At 28.7% G+C, this 22,266-nt stretch overlaps 5 protein-coding genes across 5 annotated transcripts; 3 read left to right on the top strand and 2 right to left on the bottom strand.

Moving 5' to 3' along the window:
* The first annotated feature begins 469 nt into the window (after nt 1-469).
* On the top strand, nt 470-2,112 carry LOC124934224. Its single transcript, XM_047474723.1, has 2 exons — nt 470-1,757; nt 1,853-2,112. The coding sequence occupies exons 1-2, from the start codon at nt 578-580 to the stop codon at nt 1,861-1,863; spliced, it is 1,191 nt and encodes a 396-aa protein (XP_047330679.1). The 5' UTR covers nt 470-577; the 3' UTR covers nt 1,864-2,112.
* Nucleotides 2,113-2,651: 539 nt separating this feature from the next.
* LOC124935939 (tRNase Z TRZ1) lies at nt 2,652-4,828 on the bottom strand. Its single transcript, XM_047476382.1, has 8 exons — nt 4,543-4,828; nt 4,274-4,436; nt 4,118-4,188; nt 3,940-4,035; nt 3,756-3,869; nt 3,130-3,198; nt 2,956-3,030; nt 2,652-2,885 (listed from the first exon to the last, which is right to left on the bottom strand). Exons 1-8 carry the CDS (start codon nt 4,774-4,776, stop codon nt 2,811-2,813), a joined length of 897 nt encoding a protein of 298 aa, XP_047332338.1. The 5' UTR covers nt 4,777-4,828; the 3' UTR covers nt 2,652-2,810.
* A 1,710-nt stretch (nt 4,829-6,538) lies between these two features.
* LOC124936510 (RING-H2 finger protein ATL48-like) lies at nt 6,539-7,781 on the bottom strand. The gene is made up of 3 exons (XM_047477015.1): nt 7,568-7,781; nt 7,054-7,174; nt 6,539-6,953 (listed from the first exon to the last, which is right to left on the bottom strand). Exons 2-3 carry the CDS (start codon nt 7,127-7,129, stop codon nt 6,793-6,795), a joined length of 237 nt encoding a protein of 78 aa, XP_047332971.1. The 5' UTR covers nt 7,130-7,174; nt 7,568-7,781; the 3' UTR covers nt 6,539-6,792.
* A 3,285-nt stretch (nt 7,782-11,066) lies between these two features.
* LOC124936347 (homeobox-leucine zipper protein HAT5-like) lies at nt 11,067-12,828 on the top strand. The gene is made up of 3 exons (XM_047476840.1): nt 11,067-11,529; nt 11,748-12,142; nt 12,293-12,828. The coding sequence occupies exons 1-3, from the start codon at nt 11,469-11,471 to the stop codon at nt 12,641-12,643; spliced, it is 807 nt and encodes a 268-aa protein (XP_047332796.1). The 5' UTR covers nt 11,067-11,468; the 3' UTR covers nt 12,644-12,828.
* Nucleotides 12,829-17,521: 4,693 nt separating this feature from the next.
* Nucleotides 17,522-21,251, top strand: LOC124935570 (protein NRT1/ PTR FAMILY 2.11-like). Its single transcript, XM_047475997.1, has 4 exons — nt 17,522-17,606; nt 17,675-17,892; nt 18,778-19,361; nt 20,363-21,251. Exons 1-4 carry the CDS (start codon nt 17,522-17,524, stop codon nt 21,249-21,251), a joined length of 1,776 nt encoding a protein of 591 aa, XP_047331953.1.
* Nucleotides 21,252-22,266: the final 1,015 nt, after the last annotated feature.

Here is a 22,266-nt window from a genome sequence, read left to right as displayed (position 1 = left end):
TTCCTTATACTATTTTATATTAAAATTAATAATTTTATATTTGTAAATTAAAAAAACTATTTATTCAAATAAATTAATACAATTAATTTTAAAAATATAAATTTTTTATAGTGTTATTTATTTATTTATTTTTAATTCATTTTATATTTAAATATATAAAATTTTAAAATTGACTAGGTATATAATAAAAGAATTTACAACAATAAAAAAAAAATAGTCCTCCAAAAACAACAAAAACGAATTAATTATTTATAAATTCTAAATTTTACGAGTTCTCTCGATAATTTAATGTTGAGAGTCTTGCCCAAGCCCAAGATTGATTATATGTCTCATACTCTCAAAAGCCACATAATTCTAAGCCCTAAGTGTGAAATTGGTGCAATCAAATACATATTTTGGGTCAAGGCCCAAACACATAATATAAAATAAATTAGCCCATTATACTAAAACCTACTAGGTTTCAGAAACCGCCATCAGCACTCTTTCTTCTTCTTCTAGGGTTTAGGGTTTACAGAGAAATTTTCTCTCTTTTCTTCCTCTTCAAAGAAAAATTCTTCATCAGCTTCAGTTTACTTCAATGTCTCTTCTTGAAGTTATCACAAAGGCTTCAGCCGATCTCAAGAGCCAATCCTCTGAATCAAACTTCCCTATTATCCTCAATTCCGATCCAATTTTATTAAATCTCATGCCTCAAATCAACCAAGATAATAAAGGTGCGTTAGTAAGACGTGTTAACGGATGGAAAGTTTCCAAAACCGATACAAAAGTCATAGATTCAGATCAGCAGTTCCTGAAGAAGTTGCAGCGGCAAATGAAGAACCCTAGCAAGTTCGGTAAAACAGAATTGATGGTAACGTTGAAATCGTTTCTGGAAACCAACTGTCAGAATCTAGGGATTTCGCATCCTCTTGCAACGTCCGATGAAGGGCGCACCCGGAATTTGATTGAAAAGCTAGAGTTTTCAATTGGACGGGAGGTTAAATGCGCGATTACAGAAGCTTGTATTATGTTAGAGATATGGGATTTGTTGGAGACATTGATAGTTTCCAGACTTGTTCAATACCCTTCATCAACGCATTTGGTTAGTAGTTTAATTGAGAATAATAAGTCTGACCTACTTTGTTTATGCATTGAACATATCTCTGATCTTCAAGCATCTGATATACTCTGCATTCTAAAGTATTTTCTCAATCCAACTAAAGCTGCATACACTAGTTTGGAAATTGTTAGGAAAGAATGGGAGAGTCAATCATTGATTGCCATATCAAAGGCAAATCTTGAGAAGAAAAGAGAGGAGAAACTAGGTTTAGCTTGTGAGGCAGCAATCTTACTTATGATAGCCCATGATGAGTTTTCAGATTCTGAACTATGTCTGCATTATATACTAGCATCTCCAAACATAGATGAAGTCATTCTATCTTCATGTGTTAGTAAGTTGAATGGTGAAGAAATCATGAGGTTTGTTAAGTACATGAAGAAATGGTTGAACAAGTATGATAGATTTCCTGAAGCTAGTCCATGCCCGATTGCATCGTCTGAATTAGGGTTGACTCTTTGCCAATGGGTACCCAAACTGAAGGACATATTGAAATGTCTTAACTTGGTGGTGGATGAGCATTTCTTGTCGTTGGTTTTGCATACAGAGTTTCATGATGAGTTAGTTTCTTTGAAAGGAATTGTTGAGTCTTTAAGTGGTGAAGCAAGGCTCTGTTGTTCAATTGCTCATGTTATCAAGAAGTTGAAGAGCAAGGATGAAGGTTAGTGGTATTTTATTTCAGTTTTGAAATGAATAATTTGGTTTTTGGTTTGTTGGATTTGTTTTGATTTATGTTGCATTCTCTTTATTCTTCAGGTATGAATTGATTAATAGTTTTGATAGAGTACAATTTTCTGATCCGACTGTCTGAAGAAATCAAAGGGATGGATGGTTAGATAGATATGAAGATTGCTGAAATTTTGGAGAAATTGTTTTGTTAGTGAATGAATGAATGAATGATAGTGTTCTTTTTCCATTGATGAAATTTGACTAAGTTTATTCAAAAGTTTTGTTGTTTAAGGATGTTATTGTATAATGGAGAAAATGTTATCTTAGTGAATGATTATTGTTCTTTTCCTTCCAGGAATTTTTTTTTAACCCGTGTAAATTCTCACCTAAAACATAAAGTGGAGGGTTATGACTAAGGTTGTAAACGGTTAATGTACAATCAAAACTGTCGGAAGTTGGTTTGTTTAGATCAGATAATATCAAAATTGTTTTGAAAATCTTATAGCAATTATGTATATTAACTTTGAAAAACAAATAACTATTATATTAAAGTTCAACAACTGAAAACTTAATTATTAAAAAATATTTTGGTATAACTATAAGCTATTTTTTTAAATTTAACTATAAACTGTCGGGGTGCGACCAATTTTCTCGCGGGTTAAACATCTGTCAACACACTTAACTAATTTAATCGGACGGTTAAATATATAAATATATAGTATGCAAACACACCCGACAGACTTGACCGCCACTAAACTAAACTGCAAATCGTTGGGTTTGGTTTGACCATTTCATAAACCCTCGATTATTTGGTTTGATTGATTTTCAGTTCGGTTTAGACGGTTTGGTCAGTTGTGCTTACACCCCTAATTATGACTGTTGTGCAATTTAATGCCACACAAATGAAATAAATTAGTGGGTAACAGTTGATATATATGTTAAATTAACTTTTGGAATGATAAAAGGTCTGATGAAGATCAACAAAAAAAAGGAAGCTAAGAAAGACTATCATCATCATTATTGTCTTTGTGTACATTTTTAGACTTCAGAAACCTTCTGTGAGAATAAAAACTCTTCCAGCCAAAGGAGGAGACAATGTGGCAACCACCTTTTCAATATCCTGAAAAACAAATTACAAATTCAAGGCAGCTGCAAGCATTGAAAGCTGAGAAGTGAGAATCAGGACTTACATCAGCTTGATATCGAGCTGAGAAGTGAATAAGTAGAATCGCTTTGTTTTGAAACTTGTCTGCATGGTTTACTATCTGTTTATGAAAAGAAATGAGAAACATTAAGACAACAACAAGAAGAAGAAGAAGCCATTGCAATTAAAATGCAGACAAATGATGGACCATAATCTCTACCTCCGACAAATGAGTGTGTCCATAAGCTCTTGCATTCTCGACAGACTCTATATTGCTCACATATGTGCTCTACAAACAAAGTTCTCAAGTATTTTCAGAATTCAAAAGAGGAACATAAGGGCATAAAGAGCAATTAGTGAATAAAGGCAATGTATCTATCTATAAGATAGTTATGAGAGAGTTAGTATATAGGGTCAGCTATTATGAATTGATATTAGTTGAGAGTATGTAGGTCTCATCTTCTTCTTATGGTGTAAATCGGTATATCAATTATACTCACGGGCTTGATTTGAATACACCATTTCAGCCAGATTTCTCATTCAAGTGTAGATCCTGATGGGAACACATTTGGAAAACGGGTCCAGGCCATGGGTGGCACAATTTCTAGTGTATCCAGATTCAAATACAAAAGTGTTTCCAAGTCAAGCCTATAATCTACCAACCATTTGAAGCATTCAAAAGAACCATGAATTTCAAATCGACTCTATCTAAAGCTAAAGCGCTTGATTTGCAGACCACACATTCAAACACTAATACAGATTTTGGTCAAATAAAGGCTCAAACTTAACCATTTGGAAGCCACATGTTGATTTGTAACTACCAAAATTGATCAGAAATACACACACCTCCATAATGAGAATCTTAGCCTTCAACACATCATTGTTACTATCGTCAACAATGAAATCAGATGTTGTATCCCCAGTAAACGCAATTTCAGGCTCTTCCGTTGTATTCGTAATCTAAAAAAGGATAGATACATTATAATAAATATAGATTGATGAAACTAAAAGAAGGTGCATCGAGACAAACCTCCACTCCTAACAATTTCATTTTCTTAAGTTCATTCGTATCTGTACCAAGAAGCTCGGGTTTAAGCTTCTTCCTGATAGAATATACAATGTAACCCTACCAAACATATGTAAGTTTGAGTCATGAACACAAGTGGAATGAATTTTTTTTCAATAATTTATAAAATTCATGTCAATACCTGACTTGGTATTCCATGATAAGTTCTAAATGCCTTAACTTTAAGATCCTTCCTAACAAAAAACTCTTCTCCTGAAAATCGAAAACATTCTTATCTTATCTTCAATCACTAATGTTATACATAATGTTTCAGAACAAGCGAGATGACAGACATTACCCACATTCAAGCCAACAAGATTATGTTTCAACTCTGAATGATCCATAGATCTATGTGCATCAAACAGTTTCTCAACACTCTCTTTAATACACGATGGAACAATGATTGTTGGTGGTGCCATTTTATATAATCCACGAGTTGCAACATACATAGGTAATCCTCCCTAAACATTTACACAAAATGAAATCAGTTTGACCTAACTTGATTAAACTACATATATTATGATGATGAAGATTGAAGATTGAAGATTGATAGAGATGATTGCTTACTATGTGATCCATGTGACCATGAGAGATGAAGAGGAATTGCTGTGAGATTGCTCTTTGCGGACATTTACCAATGTCAAAGGAGAGATTGAGAGATGGAAGGATGATACATGTTTCATGACCGGCGATTGATAGACCTTCGATTTGGTAGCCTTCAATCTCGATTCCTTTCTTCTTCTTCGTTCTTTTCGTATTCTTCTCTTGAGATTGAACTTCGTTTACAGAGCTCGCCGCCATTGTAAGAACTGCTGTGGACTTGGGGGATTCAGAGAACCAAGAAGAAGAAGAAGAAGAAAGGAGAAGAAATAATTAAACTCATTCTACCCTCGAACTTACACAAGATATTATAACATACCCTGTAACTTTTAAGTAGTTTCTGGTTAATTCTTTTAAATTCGGTAGTCAAAACTTTAATTAGCTAAAATACGGTTGTTAAATTAATGATATTGATCATTTATCGACTATCAATTTTTATCCAATTCAGGGTTTTGACTACCGATTATCTGAAATTTGGTAATCAAAATCTTCAATTCGTTGAAATTCACTAGTTAAATTAGTGACATAGAATTTTTAATTTTTTTTATAAATGTCATGTAGTTAATAATACGTTTGAAATTATTAAGACAAATCAACGTTTTTATAACTTTAATAAAAAGAAACTCAAATTTGTTTGGCTTGAAATAAGATATTTGAAATCTTTATTGGTCCCAATAAGAAGCCTTAATTTGACAATTCAGCATAATAAGTTAATTGCGTTTGAAATCGTTAAAAAAACATCTTTACTATAAATTTGTCATTTGTTTTGTTACCACACTATAGATTTAAGAATTAATATTCTTTATTTTGTGTTAACTAACTTTTTTTTTTAAATACAAGAAATCTAGTATGCAGCCTATAGTTATGGCCCCTACTTAAACTCAAAGCACTTCTAGATAAAATTGAACCACTAACATTTTAGTCTCTTGAGCCGACTCTTAGCATTAGGTTCCCTTAATGGGAAATGAATTAACTTAATAATTAATAAAATCAAAATTATTAATTTTGAATAAGTTGTTCAATAATTGAATAAATTATGCATATAAGAAAATTAAGTGTACAATTCAATAAATAGGGTAACTAAGTAATTGGAGTTTATGTTGGTAAAGGTTATTTAAATAAATTTTAATTTATTTAAAAAGTGTTGAGGGTTGTAATTTTAAAGAGATAAATATTTTTTTGGTAAAAAAGTTGAAAGGGTATAAATAGAAGGATAAAATAAATTTATTTTTATTTTTAAATTGAAGGTATTTTAATAATTTGATTAATAAGTTGAATGTTTTGTTTCATGAAATAATGTTTAATTATAGTTGAATTATTAGAAGAAAAAAATTCAATTAAACAAGCTCTTAATTCAAATCCTATTTAACCAGAATTTTACATTAAAAAAATAAAATCAATAGCATTGAGTACCAATAAAAAATAATAAGTACTAACTATTTATAAAATATTATAATTGACATGCTTATTTTCATATATGAAACAAACAAAACTAATTATTATAAATTAAGATTTAACAAGTTATATACTAATTAATAATAACTAAAAACATACTTTAAAGATCATTAATTTCACAACTAATATACTAAGTACAAACTCCATTTATAATTGAATTTATTAAGTCATTTGACTATCAAAACTTATTCTTATCATAATAAATCTGTTTTTATGACTATCATGACCTAGGTGTAAATAATTTTTATCTAACCATAATTTTGATGTAATTATATACACAAACTCCTACTATAGAAGCTTGAAGGCAACTTTCATTGTTTTGGTCCATTTGTTGAAGAAGTGTCTCCTTAACAGTTAACATAGAGAGGCTACTAGCAGAACAACCCCCGACTTAACCCGCTTCATTTCAAATACTTTAAACGAAAATCAAACTTTAAACATCATTGTGGTAAACCCGATAATGCACTAATCTTGAATCTACAGTACAGTACACACAATGGGGATCGAATTGACAATAAAAAAACACCATTTCCATTAGTCTACAAGTTTCTCCAAAGGAGATCATAGAGATGGTAAATGATTATTAATTTAACATAAGTAATGAAAGTTATCAGCAATAACCACATCTCTTGCATAGAGTATAAACAGTCATCTGCTAGTTTCAGCAAAAAAGAACATGAAACCTGTTCTGTCTATGGAAAACGCAAGATTATCTAAAAAAATATCAATCAATCAGATCATAGAGAACAACATTAACAGTCCTCAAAATTTCTCTCCATAGTAATAAGCTGAGCCAAGCATAAGAGCAACCGTAGCACCTTGGAAAACAACGCGAACCCTCATCAGTTTCTGCCCTAATTCCGAATTCCCCTGTCTGAAACTTATCAATCCAGCAGTCAGAACCCCCGCTGTAAGAAGTGCACCTGATGATGATACACACATACATAACAAGATTGAGAACATAGTTGGTTTTGACAAACATCGAACACAGAATTCAGCTGAAGAGATTGAACAAAGAAATACCTAGAGGTACAAAAGGGTTCTTCGCATGTTTCTTATCTTCAAACAATTCTTTAAGCTCTGAATTCACCCCTCCCATTTTGGGCTTATACCCTTTATCACTATGCCCAACAGCAACTGAAAGCTGCAATTTAGTAAAACCCATATAATTTAGTTACATTATGTTCAATCTCGATGACAATACTAAAGCTGGAATAGTAAAGAGCTGTGAAATGTGAATCATAAGGTGAGCAGGGGAAGCAAATGAGATTAGAACTGAAATCTCCCATTTGGGTTTTTTAAGTTGTTCAGTTTTAATCCAATACCTGTTTTAGATCACATTATAAAACTCCTTAAATCAGCTTATCAGAATCATGGAAAACTAAGATCGGCAACAAGTTTCAGGCGATAAAAAACTTCCATCATCATGATCAATAGCAATTTGAATGAATATCAAGTGAATTAACAAGGAAGACTTCAATAAGATCAATTCACCAGACAGACAGACAGACAGAAGAATCAAGACGAAAAATTGAACCTGGTAAAGAAGGCAAAAAGCAATGTTTTCTCCGGTCGATCCACAATCGAATCGGAGACAAGTGGTGTGAAGGATTACTGGAGTTGTTTTCAGTGAGTTGACGAGTGTTTCTCCCTTCTCTTATCAAACCCTAGTTCGCATTTTTGCTCTGCGATATTAATCTTTTCTGCGTTTTCTCTTACAAACGCTTACCGCAAACGGCATACCGTGTACCGCCCTCGACCATCCCTTGTTTTCTCTATGATTCCTAGGGCTTGTTTGTTTTTGTTTTTATTATTATTATTAAAATTTTTATATATTATAACTTTGAGATTTTGATCTTTAATTCAAGTTTTAAAATAGATTCTATATATACTGATATTTCTTTCATTACTTATTTAATTTATATTATTTATTTACTCTAATACGGAATCTCACACTATTAGTTTTTTTTTGAATTAAGTTATTTCTATTTAGAAGGAGAAAAAAAATAATGATGTTGGATTATTTTGAGAAAATGGTGATTATCTCTAATAAAAAAAATAAATTTAAAATTATATATATAAAATAAAAAATAATAATTTAAAATAAAAAATATTTTAGTATTTTGATTAATAAATTGAGTGACGTGATATATGAAATAAATAAATAAATGATGTTTGAATTGTTTGAATTATTTAAATAATCCAAATCCAAACAAAGTCTAATTGTTTAATCAAGATTTGGAATGAAAAAAAAGTTAGATCTTAAATAAAATAAATTAGAAATCGAAATAGAGTTGGTGGTTAAACATTTAACAATAAATAACCTGTTCGAAGTTGATAAATTAAATTCTTAAATAAAAAAAAAAATCAGTCTCAAATTAGTTTGATTCTTCATTTAAGAAAAATAGTGTAAATATTGACAATCTGATATTTGTTAAGAAAGAAGAAATGAGGTATGTAATCTTCCTATGTTAAATCTTGATTCTAAGTATAAATTTTCAAATTATTTTTATAAATTTATTCATTTTATAGTTTAAAGTTTTTAAAAATATTTTTAAAAAATTATTTCTGAACTTTTATAATTAATATTTTTCCATCAATAAACACTCATTATAAGACCAATATATTAGTATAAGAGAATAACTAAAGAAGTTAGAATTCTCTACTTCACCAATTAATTTATCCCACTTCTTCCCTTAATCTGTCTTGAACTATTTGATCCTAGGTCCCCGACTTTGATTGCTTGGCCTGGATAAAACCGTAGCTTAGTAAACTAAGGTCTAAAGACACCATAACCTAGGTTGGAGCTACGAAGCTTACCACCCTTATATGAGAGAAGGGATCGTTGTTATAAAACCCTTGGACCTTGCTTTTGAAGGTTGCTGACTAGAGTTTGAAGCTAATTTTTTTGTGACCCAAACACATAAGAAAATCGTGGAGTGGCATAAGTCCCTTCTGAGGGATAGAGGCAAGTTTCTTGTGGTTGTAATTATGAATGAGCAAGCAGGGGCGACAACTAAAGAGATAGCGAGACTGTCTTTATCTTATTTTGGTTATGAAATAGGTGCTTCGAGAACTTGTATATTTAATTAAAAATGAATTAGTAGTATCTTATTTATATTTGTAATGTCTAATATTGAAAAATATGTCAAATTGACTCAATATTTAATATATGAATTCTGTCTGTTGTAGGGATGGAGGTAAGATTATGATATGATATAGTATAATTAATAGTAAGGATGACATTTTGGCATGTAGTTTTCAATCGAAATGAGTATAGGTTGAATTTTTATTTTAATAATAAAATATTATTTTCTCTTTTAACTCATTTTAATTTATTTCTATTTAACATCTACGTTATTAATTATACATGTCCTTACAACCTAGTATCGGTCATAAGGATTGGGGTTGTCCTAAGCTAAAATAAAATAACTATATTTTATATAATATTAATTAAATATAATAAGTATATTATTTTAAACAAAAATAACCTGCTTAGTTTTTAATAACACATATAATGATTTACTAGTGTTATTTTTTTCCTGATTTTGGGTGTCCGCTTGGGGAAGGGGTCCTAGGCTAACTGGTCTACCTAGGTTCGGCCATTATTATAAATATATAGGGAATTAATATTTTTATTTATTTATTTTTTATATTTTGATATTACTTTAAAGTTATTTATTATTTGATAAAGTTATGTTTTTCTTATTAAATTTTTACGATCTTATATAAATTTAATTGGGTAATAGTGTATCGACAGTGATCGAGTACTCGACAAATCGGAGATAAAAATAGAAAAGAAATATAGATAATCATTGAGGTCGGAGGACGAATCTCACTGTATATAAAATATCATGTTCAAAAATTATAATTGTCTCATATATTGTTGTCATTCCTAATATTATGCCTGTATAATTTTTATTTCGTAAATAAAAAATAGTTTTTTTTTCTTCTAATGATAAAAATTGAAGAGGGTTGTTTAAATTTAACCATACAAAGATGACATTAGATAAAATAAAAGGCACCAAAACATGAAAAGAATAAAGAAAAAAAATGTTATCAAGCCAATATTCACCAATTTTTTCGAAGGAATCTAAGAAAACGTATAATAATATTTTGATTAAATTATTATTTAATATTTTTAATTTATAATTAAAATAACTAGAATTTAGCTCGTGCATTTACACGAGTAATAATATAAAAATCGAGAAAAAAAATTTCGATTAAAATGTGATAGCAATTTTAATTTATTCTCGAAACATACCCCTAACATTTTTAATTTTATTTTTAACCGTTTTAAATTTATGGGCGGGTCAACTCATAAATATCTATTTACTCTCACATATATATATCCAAATTAACCACAACTTTTGATCCGAAAATCCGGACACTTTGAAAATTAAGCATCGTTATTAGTTACTTAAAAAATTGAACTTATATTGTTAAAACGTTCTCGCGTTCATCAAATTTGGTGTAGAATTTAAAATATAAAGTTTTCTTAGTCTTATTGGTTAAAGAGTTGTACTTGTTTTTGTTAAGTTGCAAGTTCGAAATATACCTATAGCATTTTTAATTTTAATTTTATTTTTAACCGTTTTAAATTTATGAACATGTAAACCCAAATATCCATTTAATCTAATATATATATATATATATATATATATATATATATATATATATATATATATATATATATATATATATATATATATATATATATATATATTTGATCATTTGTTAAGTTTGTTTTTATAAATGTTCATAAAAAAAAATAACCCACACATCAAATCGACCTCTATGATTCCAAATATAACCCACACCAAACAAGGCCTTGCTTTGGTAGTGGTATATTTTGGTTCGAAAACAAATCTACAAATGTTAGAACACCGAACCTATTTGAGAACAACAAAAAAGAAGAAAAAGAAAAGTCCGAACCAATCAGGTTCGTGTACGACTTGGTTCGGATGCTGTTTAGGTGTGTGCGGTCTGCAATTTCTGAGGCACTGACTAGAGTACCATTATTATTATCTATCTCTACTACCCTTTCCCAATAGAAGACGACTTTTATCGTTTTTATCATTCCAAGTCCGTGAAAACCTCTCATACTTTCGCCCTTTGCTTCATTTCCACAAAGATTCTCTCTTTTTCGCCAAGCTCATCGGTGAAATTCCGTCCAGTTTGCAGCTTTTCTTTGCCTTTCGATCGGCAAATCAAATACCCTTTTGTTGATTTCTCATCTGTGATGATGGGTGTCTGCACCCGGTGTTCCCATACTTCTCATATTACTGAGATCGTCATTACTAGCTTCTTTCGCCACAAGCTTTAAACCCCATTGATTTTGATAGATTCAAGCAAATCTCTTTGTCGTTTGATCTTTGATTCATGGATATGGAAACTTGAATACAACCCATCTCCTTCTTTTTTGGTTTCGTAAATCTATGGCTGCTCATCCTCTTGACCTTGATTCCTCCTTCAATTTTGGGTCTTCTTCTTTTCGAGGTACATCTTTATTACAGTTCTTGATATTCTGTTTTTGAACATCTGTGATTCTGATCTTGCTATGTTGTGGGTTGACTTTTTTTTTTTACTTTTTAATCTACATGTTTTGATTCAACTGTTTTGATATGAACCTCTAATTGTGGATCAAAATCCAGCCAAAGGTTTAGGGTTTGGATGGATTGATTTATTAGTAATAGGTTAATTATGTGTGATTTCAGGTGCAAACTCAATTTTGAGCTTTGATGATGCTAAAGGGATAACAAACAAACCATTCTTCTTCTCATTTGATCAAGAAGATAACATAGTAGATGATGATTTAGATGGTTATAACTTTCATAAACATGAAAAGAAAAGGAGACTTACAAATGACCAAGTCCAATTCCTGGAGAAGAATTTCGAAACAGAGAATAAACTAGAACCTGATAGAAAACTCCAGCTTGCTAAGGATTTAGGTTTGCAGCCGCGTCAAGTTGCTATATGGTTTCAAAATCGACGGGCTAGATGGAAGACAAAGCAGATGGAGAAGGATTATGATGGGTTAGAAGCTGATTACAAAGAACTCAAGGTTAACTATGATAGCCTCCTTAAGGAAAAGTCCAAACTTGAATCTGAGGTAGTTTTTTTCATATAAAATAAGAGTTGTGCAAATCTCAATTCAAGTATTATTGTTTTTAGAATGTGATAAATCATTTTGAATGGGCATTTCATTTGGTTCAATGGCACCATTCTTCCTTTGATAATGCATTTTTGTTTTCCAATTTAGGTAATGAAGCTCAAAGAAGAACTGCTGAAGAAGAAGATGAACGATCCAGAATCACCAGAGCACGACACGCCCTCTCGAATTCAGAATGTTGAACCTATTCCTAATTGGGAGGAAGAAAAAGAGGTGGGGAAGATATCAATGAAAGATGGATTTATAGATTCAGACAGTCCACAGTCGATCGATCAAGGCTACTATTCTTGGCATATTCCTGAAACCCATCACTCAGATTCATCGATAGATGAAGAAGAAAACCTTAGCACGAGTATGTTGTCGCCGCTGCTGCTTCCTTTCGAAGATTCTACTTGCGAGTTTGGTGGGTTCCAAGATGAAGATCAGATTTTTGGGTTCTAATTGCTTTTAAGTGAGCTCAATCAAAACAACAATAATAATAAGAATAATCCTTTGTTAAATAGGTGTTTGTTTCCTTTTAAGACATGAAGATTATGCTGTGTTGTGAAGATTATTATTGTCCAAATAAAAACAAGTATTTTGTCCTACACTATATAAGGACATATGTGATTTTCATTTGCTATCTATATTTATTGTTATTGGAACTTTTGTGATGTATTAGTTTTGAAAAGACAAAGTAGCTAATTGGTCCTTTAATCTTTTGAAAGGTCAATACTGTTCAAAAACTCTCAATTGTGGACAAAAATGTTCCATTTAATAACTTATTAGTCCTTTTCTATTGCTTTCATGATGAATATTCTTTGGATTGGATATTTGGTGAGTGATGGAGATTTTTTTTATTTTATTTTGTTTTAAATAGTCCATTTATTGTTATAGAAAAAAATGTTTTAAGTATTTTTTTTAACTAGTCCACTATAAAATAAATAAATGTTGATGTACTGTTTCTTCATGTGGGTTGTCTCAACTTTATAGATCTACACAAAATCGTTCATATTTGATCTCTTAGATATTTTTTTTTTTTTTTTAAAATGCTCATTCAATAAGATATAAATGATAATCAATTAAGTATAACGATAAAAACAATACAAAATACAAGTTGTCACCTTGTCAATTGTCACAAAACACACCTAAAACTCAACGAGATTAACTATTTAGAAGCAACAATGGAAATATAAGTAAAAAATGATCTCCAATAAACAAACATAACATAATTTAGCGTTAACGAGATAGGAGATTCTAAAAAAGATTAGTTCACCAATCGCATTAACCGAATTTTCATAAAGATCTCATCTATCGTCATTATAATAGTGTTGTGGAGTAAACGCATCGGTCGACCGCGATTACTTAGATAAAATTCTTTTAGTTTGAGTTATACTAATACTAAAATACTAAAGGTTAAGGTTATAACTCACTTAGATAGTTTTAAATGACTATTTAACTTTCTAACTAAACAAAATTATAATATTTTGGGACTATTTCTTTTAATTCTCATTCATAATATTTATCAAATAATAAATGAAAGCAAAAACAACATTCCTATATCAAAATCCGTGGCCGCCCCCGAACAAGAGAATCTCAAGGTGGTTAAGAAATTCTATATCGAAATTCTCAAAACAAATGAAAACCACAACGAACACGTGAACGAGAACAAACTGATCCCGATTCTACCGAGCCTGAAACCGAGACCATTTTCCCACTAATTAGGTTCGAAAAGCCCTACGTCGACGTGGATGATAGCGAAAGCCAAAACATCTCAAAAACCATGAGTTTCGAAACTAAAGAAAGTCGCAACGTTGTCAAAGAAACCACCTTAAGGGAAACAACTCATACTCAACTCCAAACTCAAGCCCAAAAGAAAAAAAAAGTGACAAGAGAAACTATCGAAGACGAAGAAGCCGGAACTCCATCCAGAAATATATCCTAAAAAGACATAAGAGTGACAAAAAGAAGGAAAAAAAGAACAAGGGCAAAGACAAGAGAGACGAGTCCGAGAAAATCAACCCATATCGTCTTGTTTTAGTTGATTGATTGTTAGTTTCATTCCTTATTCACTTTTATACTATGATTTCATGTCCGTGTGCGTTTCTTAGGCCAACTGTGGATTCATTATGGTCATTGTGGGTTGACTTTGAGTAATTAATGACGTAAGCCATTTCTAAAAAAAAAAAAAACATTCCAATATATCCAGGGAAATTCTTTGATTTATTAATTTTCTTTTCTTATAATTTCATATATATAATGTGATTATTAGCACTGAATTAGAATATGTTAAAAGGGTTGATGAGGGGCATCAATCAAACTAAATTGAGAGGCAACAATGATCCTTTATTACAAATAGAATGTATTTGCCATTTATGCTGAAAAAAATTAACTAAAGGGGAAATTATATTTCATTAAATTAAATAAAAACAATTACAATAAATAAAATGTTAACATGTATTGAGAATTTAAATTTAAAATATGAACCCGCATACAATCAAACTTGATATAAAATTTATATATTGAGAGTATAGAGAAAATTACAAAAAACAGTTAGGAAATAACATTAATTTGAACCTCATAACCAACATAATACATGTAAATTTCAGAAACAACATCTACAATGAGAATATTAATCGCAATTATTAAAGTTATCGAGCATGAGAACCTCCACTATAAAATTCAAATTGGGAATTACCGAAAGCTCGTAGTCCGAAAACAACCAAACATGTGTAGAACAATCAATTACAAATTCAAAACATAAAAGTTTGCAAGAACCAATCACTAAATAGGCTTATTCATCAAAGTTCCACATATCAATATGAGAAAAACATAACCCCAACATAGTTGGGAGAATGATCTCCTATTCGGTCAGAATTAGAAAAATCTTTTACAAAAACAGACAAAGAAACCGTGTGGGGGATAAGGGCGAGTACATACACCCACATACAATAAAAATGTCAATTAATTATTTCCAAATATACTTACAATCATATAAATTAAAAAAACCATATTATTAGCAATTGTTTTATTATTATGTAAACTTTGATATGGTTGGTGTTCAAATAAACTGTCCAAATTAATAGCATTGAATTAAAGCTTTACATTACTATTACTATGGATGTTTTCAAAGAGTTGTCCATTTTTTTTTAACGTTGGGTTCCGCATCTCTTTCGTATAAGTGCGACTAATCTCCGCGGGTTGAGTATATAGTCTGCAAACACATTCAACTAATTAATAAGTCGGACGAAACTTACCGTCTAATGAGCTCGAATTTAGGACTTCATGTTCGTTAACGGTTATCTAAACAATAAAAAAAAAATATTCCTTTTCAAAAATTAAAAAATGAAATGAATAAACTCAAAACTACATCAATTAGAGAAAATGAAGATAAGGATGTTTACAACTATTACTATGGATATATATAATCTAGTTGTGGAGTATATCTATTCTTTACTATTTTCTTTTTTTTTTACACTTCTGTAATATAAATAGCATTTACTTCTAATAGAAAAATAGTACTAATATATGTAATATTATATATCATTTATATGAAATTCAGTTTACTAGGTATTAAATATAGGTTACTTCAAAAGTTTGTAAAATAAATAAAAGAACAAACTGCCTATTAGGCTAATCATATCTCACATTTTTTTCAAAGATACATTTGGCGAGGAATATTATTTACTCTACAAATTTAACAAAAAAAAATGTTTTTTTCATTTCTTATTTACTATTCTCCTAAAAAAAATGAATCTATTTTTTAATCATATATTTTATATTAAACATAATTATCTTCCCTGTTTATTTTGATGGTTTTTAAAATTAATCATAATTATAATAACACTTTAAAAGGGTCAATTTCTTACCTTGTTGGAGGTTGTAAGTGGAATTTAAAGTTTGGAGCTTTGTTTATAGATTTTTTTTTTTTTTTAATAAATAGTCTAAACAATTAATTAATAAAATAGTTTTTTTTTTCAAACGGTAGAGATAGAATGATAAGGTTTTTAGAGTTTTGGTTTCATTTGGCTTCTTGGAGAACGGTGTTATTTTGTCCTTGAATTTATTTACAGTAAAATTCGTGAAAAGTTATCTATTTTAGTAGATATCATTTTTTATGTGCGATTAATATTTTTTTTTTATTTTGTGAAAATGCAACGAAATCATACTTTGTTGGTAAATATCCAGAGATGAATCCAGGTATAATAAAAAACTTAAATGAAAAATCATATATATATATATATATATATATATGTATATAAATATATATATATTAAAAATAATCCCTATATATATATATATATATATATATATATATATATATATATATATATATATATATATATATATATATATATATATATATATATATATATATATATATATATATATATATATATATATATATATATATATATATATATATATATATAATGTAAAATAATAAGATAAACTTTACAAACATGATATGCTAAAAAAATAAAATAAGAAAGTCAACAAAACATTAATATATATATATATATATATAATATATAACTAGCTCAACATATTATCATTTAAATTTTTGATAAGGCAATATCCAACCGACTTCGCAATTGAAAAATCTTAGGTTAGTTAGGTTTACATTCATTTAACTCGATATTTTATTTATTACCTTACTTAATTCGTTAATTAAAATATAAAAACACTATTTATTTTACATTTATATATTAATATTTTATTTTATCAAAAAATTAATGGCATACACAAAATTATTGTCCACACCATATAACCAAAACTTTTCGAACAATCCCTTAGAAAATATTTTAATATATTATCTAATTTAAATATTAATTTAAATATATCTTTCAATTTAAATAATTTATGAAACGAAAATATAACAAAAAAAAAGAAATACCACGAATTCGACATGGTCTGCCACATGTGAACAAGAGAAATAAATAAAAAATTCATGTCTAAAAAATAAATAATAATAAATTTAAAAAAATGGCCATATTAGGGACATTTTTGTGACTTTGCTCTCGTTTTCGAATATTATCATTTTTCGAACATGGTCATTATTTTAATTTATTATTTTTTTAGTATAATATTTATTTTATTTATCTCTTATGTAGTAAACAGACCAAGATAGATTCGTAGTCTTATTTTTGTTTCCAACTTTGTTATTATCGGTCACAAAATAGAGTAGAATTACCATCACTTTTTTCTCTTTTAAATAATGAATACAACTCAATTTTACCATCCCAACTACTTTTTTATTTTTACATACACTCTCACATTCTCTTCTATATAAGAAACATATTCTTTATCAGAATTACTAAAAATATAGAGAGAGAAACCATGGATCAAAAGAAGGCTAGTATTGATGATGATCATCAACTTACACCCAACTACAGAGGAGCAAAAGCTCTTCCTTTCATAGTAGGTATGTTCAAAATTACAATTACTTTATAATCATCAATTTCAAAAAAATTAAGTATAATTTTCATGCAGGAAATGAAGCATTTGAGAAATTAGGTTCAACTGGTATTGGAGCAAATTTACAAGTGTATCTTGTTAAAGTGTTTAATATCAAAAAAATACACGCCGTTTATATATTAAACACTTATGCTGCCACTTGCGATTTAGCCACCATTCCCGGCGCTTTTCTTTCCGACGCTTATTTTGGCCGCTACACCGTCATTGCTTTTGCCTCCTTATCTTCTCTATTAGTAAGTACTCTTCCTTTTACAATATAATATTTTATATTTTCCTAATTTATAAAATAAAAAGTATGATATAAATATATAATAAAATTGTTAGTAGAAATCTGATCATTGTTAAAATTGAAATTTTGTCATTCAATTTTTTTAAATGTTATTTTGTGATATTAATTTACCCTTGTTTATATGTAATATGGATAAAGAAAATATTTTTGTTTGGTATTGGTTTTTTATGGGATTTTATCAAAAAATTAATATTTTTTATTTTTTAACTTCATCTATCTCATTAATTATTTTATTATAAAATATTTTTTTCTCATTTTTCTATCTCATCTTTCTATCTCATCTTGTCTATTTAGAGTGAAGAATGATTATTAAATTTTAAAAATTAGTTCTTTTAAAAATTAAATCAAACAAAGATTTTACCAAAAATTTAGATAAAATCCAAAAACCTCACTATCAACCAGGTTCTTAGAAAAAGTTAGATTCTGAACAAAATTTGGACTTGAATAAAAAAGTTCATTAATTATATGTTTTGTTATAAGAATATTTTGAAATATACCTTAATTATATATTAATCAATTTAATAATCTTTTTATTTTTAAACTTAATTCCATCCAAACTTTAAGTGTTTTCAAATAAAGTTTTTCATCGTCAAAATGATAAGATGAGCTACCAAAATTTGTGTTGGAATTTTTTCTAAATAGTTCAAACATATTGACTACGAGAATAAAGATGTCATATTCGATTCCTCCGTTAAGTGTCAAATCATTTATCTAGACGTTAATAATTTAACAAATTGAAAACCAAAATAACATATTCTTCTTAAAACAAATTTCTTTTAATCAAATATCCAACATAAAACAAGCTCTAACACAATTTTATGATTTGCAGGGAATGTTCTTACTAACATTAACATCACTCAAAACCTTCCATCCACCCCACTGTGAAATATCACAATCAACCAATTGTCAAAACCCTAATTCAAAACAACTCGCCTTACTCTTCACATCATTCTTCCTATTAACAATTTCCGCCGGCGGAATCCGACCATGCAACCTAGCTTTCGGTGTTGATCAATTCAACCCTAAAACCGAATCCGGGAAGAAAGGAATAAACAGTTTCTTCAATTGGTATTACTTTACATTTACATGTGCGGTAATGATTGCCTTAACGATCATCGTCTACATCCAGACAAATAAAAGTTGGCTTATTGGATTTTCAATTCCGACATTCCTCATGTTTGTTTCTTGCATTGTGTTTTTTGCTGGGAAGAGGATTTATGTTCGAGTTGTTCCTCAGGGAAGTCCTTTGACTAGTATTGTTCAAGTTATTGTTTGCTCTGTAAGAAAAAGAGGATTGAAGTTATATAAAGAAGATGATGATGAAGATGATCGTCGACAACCATGGTCGGAAATTCATGATCATTTTCCGATGATGGATGGAAGCTTGAAACTTCCTTCTACTGATCAATTCAAGTAAGTTCTCATTTTTCAAATAATTATTACCGTCGTCGCTATTGGTTATTAATGCTGTTAAAAAATAATAATATCTAAATAAAAGATTATTAACCTGAAAATGTACCCTGTTTGGGTAAATAACTTTCTAACAAAAAAAATATAAAATTATTTGTTTTGATCCACAAAAATATTACATCTCTTAGAGCTAGTTTATATTAATTATTTTTGGAATTTTACATTTTTTTCATTTTAATTCTATCTATTAAATCAAATGAAAAAATATGAATTAATTACTTGTTATATAATTGATATATAAGTTGGTTCTAACAAATGTACAAATATTGAGAAAGTACATAAATTAAGACTATTTTATTTTTAATTTTTATAATAATAATAATAATAATGTAATTTGATTAATTTATAGAGTTAAAATTTTCTTTTATGTTACTATTTTAATAAATTAAGCAAAATTTTTTAACTTAGTTCTTTACTTTAAGATAAATAATTAAGTAATATTAGATAAATATTATTTTAGTTTGTTGGATTTTTTTTTTAAATTTATTATTTTTTTTTAAAATTCTCAATATCACATATTATTATTATAACCATTAAATTACTTATTTATTCTATTAAAATACTAAAATAATTTTATTATTTTTATTAAATTTTAATTTTAAATATAAAATATAATAATTAATTCAATTAAAAATCCAAATAATTTTTTTTAACAAATTCCTCAAATAACCAAGATCAATCTAGCTCTAATTTATATGAATTTTAGTTTTGATTTTTTTACTATATTTTTTTATTGATAATTACAAAATATATATAATCTAAAATTTTGAAAAATAATTATTTTCCAATTCAATTTCACCTCAAAAAAGTTTTAAATAGTTTTTATTTTTACTTTATAATTTTCAGAATATAGAAAAAAACATCACTTTTCAAAAAAACTCAACTCTTTTAGCAACGATTTCACTACCATCGCTATTTCTTAACACTGTTAATTAATATCACAGATTTCTAGATAAGGCGGCGATAATTACCCCTGACGATGAAATCTTACCAGACGGCTCTGCATCAAATCCATGGCGATTATCAAGCATTCAACAAATAGAAGAAGTAAAATGCTTAATAAGAATTCTCCCAATTTGGATTTCAAGCATAATCTTCTTCCTATCATTAGGCAATTTAAACAATTACACAACTTTCCAAGCTTTACAAAGCAATCGAAATCTCACAACCAGATTCAAAATCCCACCTGGATCATACGGCGTATTCTCCATGTTAACCCTCACAATATGGATCCCAATCTACGACAGAATCGTAATCCCAAATCTCAAAAAGATCACAAAAGAAGAACAAGGAATTACCCTTCTTCAAAGAATCGGAATTGGGATCTTAATTGCTTCAATCACGTTGATCATTTCAGGTTTCGTGGAAAAACAGAGACGCGGTTATGCAATCACTAAACCGATTATCGTCGAGGATGGAAACAATGTATCGTCGTTTTCGGCTCATTGGTTTATAATTCAAATGTCTTTGGTTGGATTTGCGGAAGCTTTTGGTATAATTGGATTGATTGAATTTAACTATAAACAGTTTCCGGAGAAGATGAAGAGTTTTTCAGGAGCGTTTATGTCGTTGGGATTTGCGTTTTCGAATTATTTGAATAATCTTTTGATTTCTATGATTCATAAGGTGTCTGCCGGCGGTGGCGACGGCGGGGAGAATTGGTTGGCGGAGGATCTTAATAAGGGGAGATTGGAATATTTTTATTATCTTATCGGTGTTATTGAGATTTTGAATTTTGGGTATTTTCTGGTTTGTTCTAAATGGTACAAATACAAAAGGATTGAAGAAGATGAAGATGATAATGAAGAGAAGAAAGAACAAGAGATGGTTTAATTATATAGTTTCTTACTATTTGAATGTTTAGATTTATTAATGGATATGTTGATAGTTCTTGGATTGTTAAATAATGGGTTTTATTATATAATTATGATTGTGACTTATTGTGTTATGGGTTGTTATTTATGGTGTTTTTTTTGAATTATTTGACTAATTATTGTTTGTTTTATAAATAGAAAGAAAGTTATTGGAAAATGAGATGGAAATTCACTTATAACAAGATGAGTACAAATTGTTCACAATTATTGATATTTGACAAGGGAATTTGCCATTTTTGTAATGGGTAATCAAGCAAAAGAAAAGGGTTGGTCTATTTTTTTTTATTTTTTTTTTTATCTTTTAGAGAATTTAATATCAATTTTTATTTATGTGATCATAATCTAATAATGTAAGGTGTTTCTAGTAAAAATGGACTTGATTTAAATAAGACTCTTTTATTGTAAGTTATCTAGTAGATTAAAATGAAATGATTTAGAGTGATAATAATTTAATTTAAAAAATAAATAATCTATAATAAGTGGATTTCTTTAAAGGATGCCAATGAAAACAACGAACAAAATCGTGTAAGATTAAAACACAAAAAAAAACAAAAGAATTGAACAATATGATGATCTCACTCTAATATAATTATTTTTCAATCATTCCATTATATCTTAAATCCACCCAAATTTAATGATACACGGGAGCTTATTTGAAATTTGTTTTGGATGAATTATTAAAATATTATTTTTTATTTAAAATTAAATTTTTTAAAATGTTTTTTTTTTTTTATTAAAAATGATAAGAATAGTTTAAGCATAACGAAAAAACTGGTTACCCAATAGGTTATGGAGCTCGTAGGTACTCGAGAATAATGATCAACTCTCCGATCGACTCAACTACTTTCCGGAATAAATCTCATAAAACGTCGTAATAATAACATTATTAATGATACGCATCAGACTACTGCGAATCGCGATTATTGAATGTTCGACAATTTCTCTACAATCAGATAATTTACCAGAAAATAATT

The sequence above is a fragment of the Impatiens glandulifera genome, chromosome 4, assembly GCF_907164915.1.
Source record: "Impatiens glandulifera chromosome 4, dImpGla2.1, whole genome shotgun sequence".
NCBI classification, from domain to species: domain Eukaryota; kingdom Viridiplantae; phylum Streptophyta; class Magnoliopsida; order Ericales; family Balsaminaceae; genus Impatiens; species Impatiens glandulifera.
This window is presented reverse-complemented; position numbering and strand designations above follow the sequence as displayed.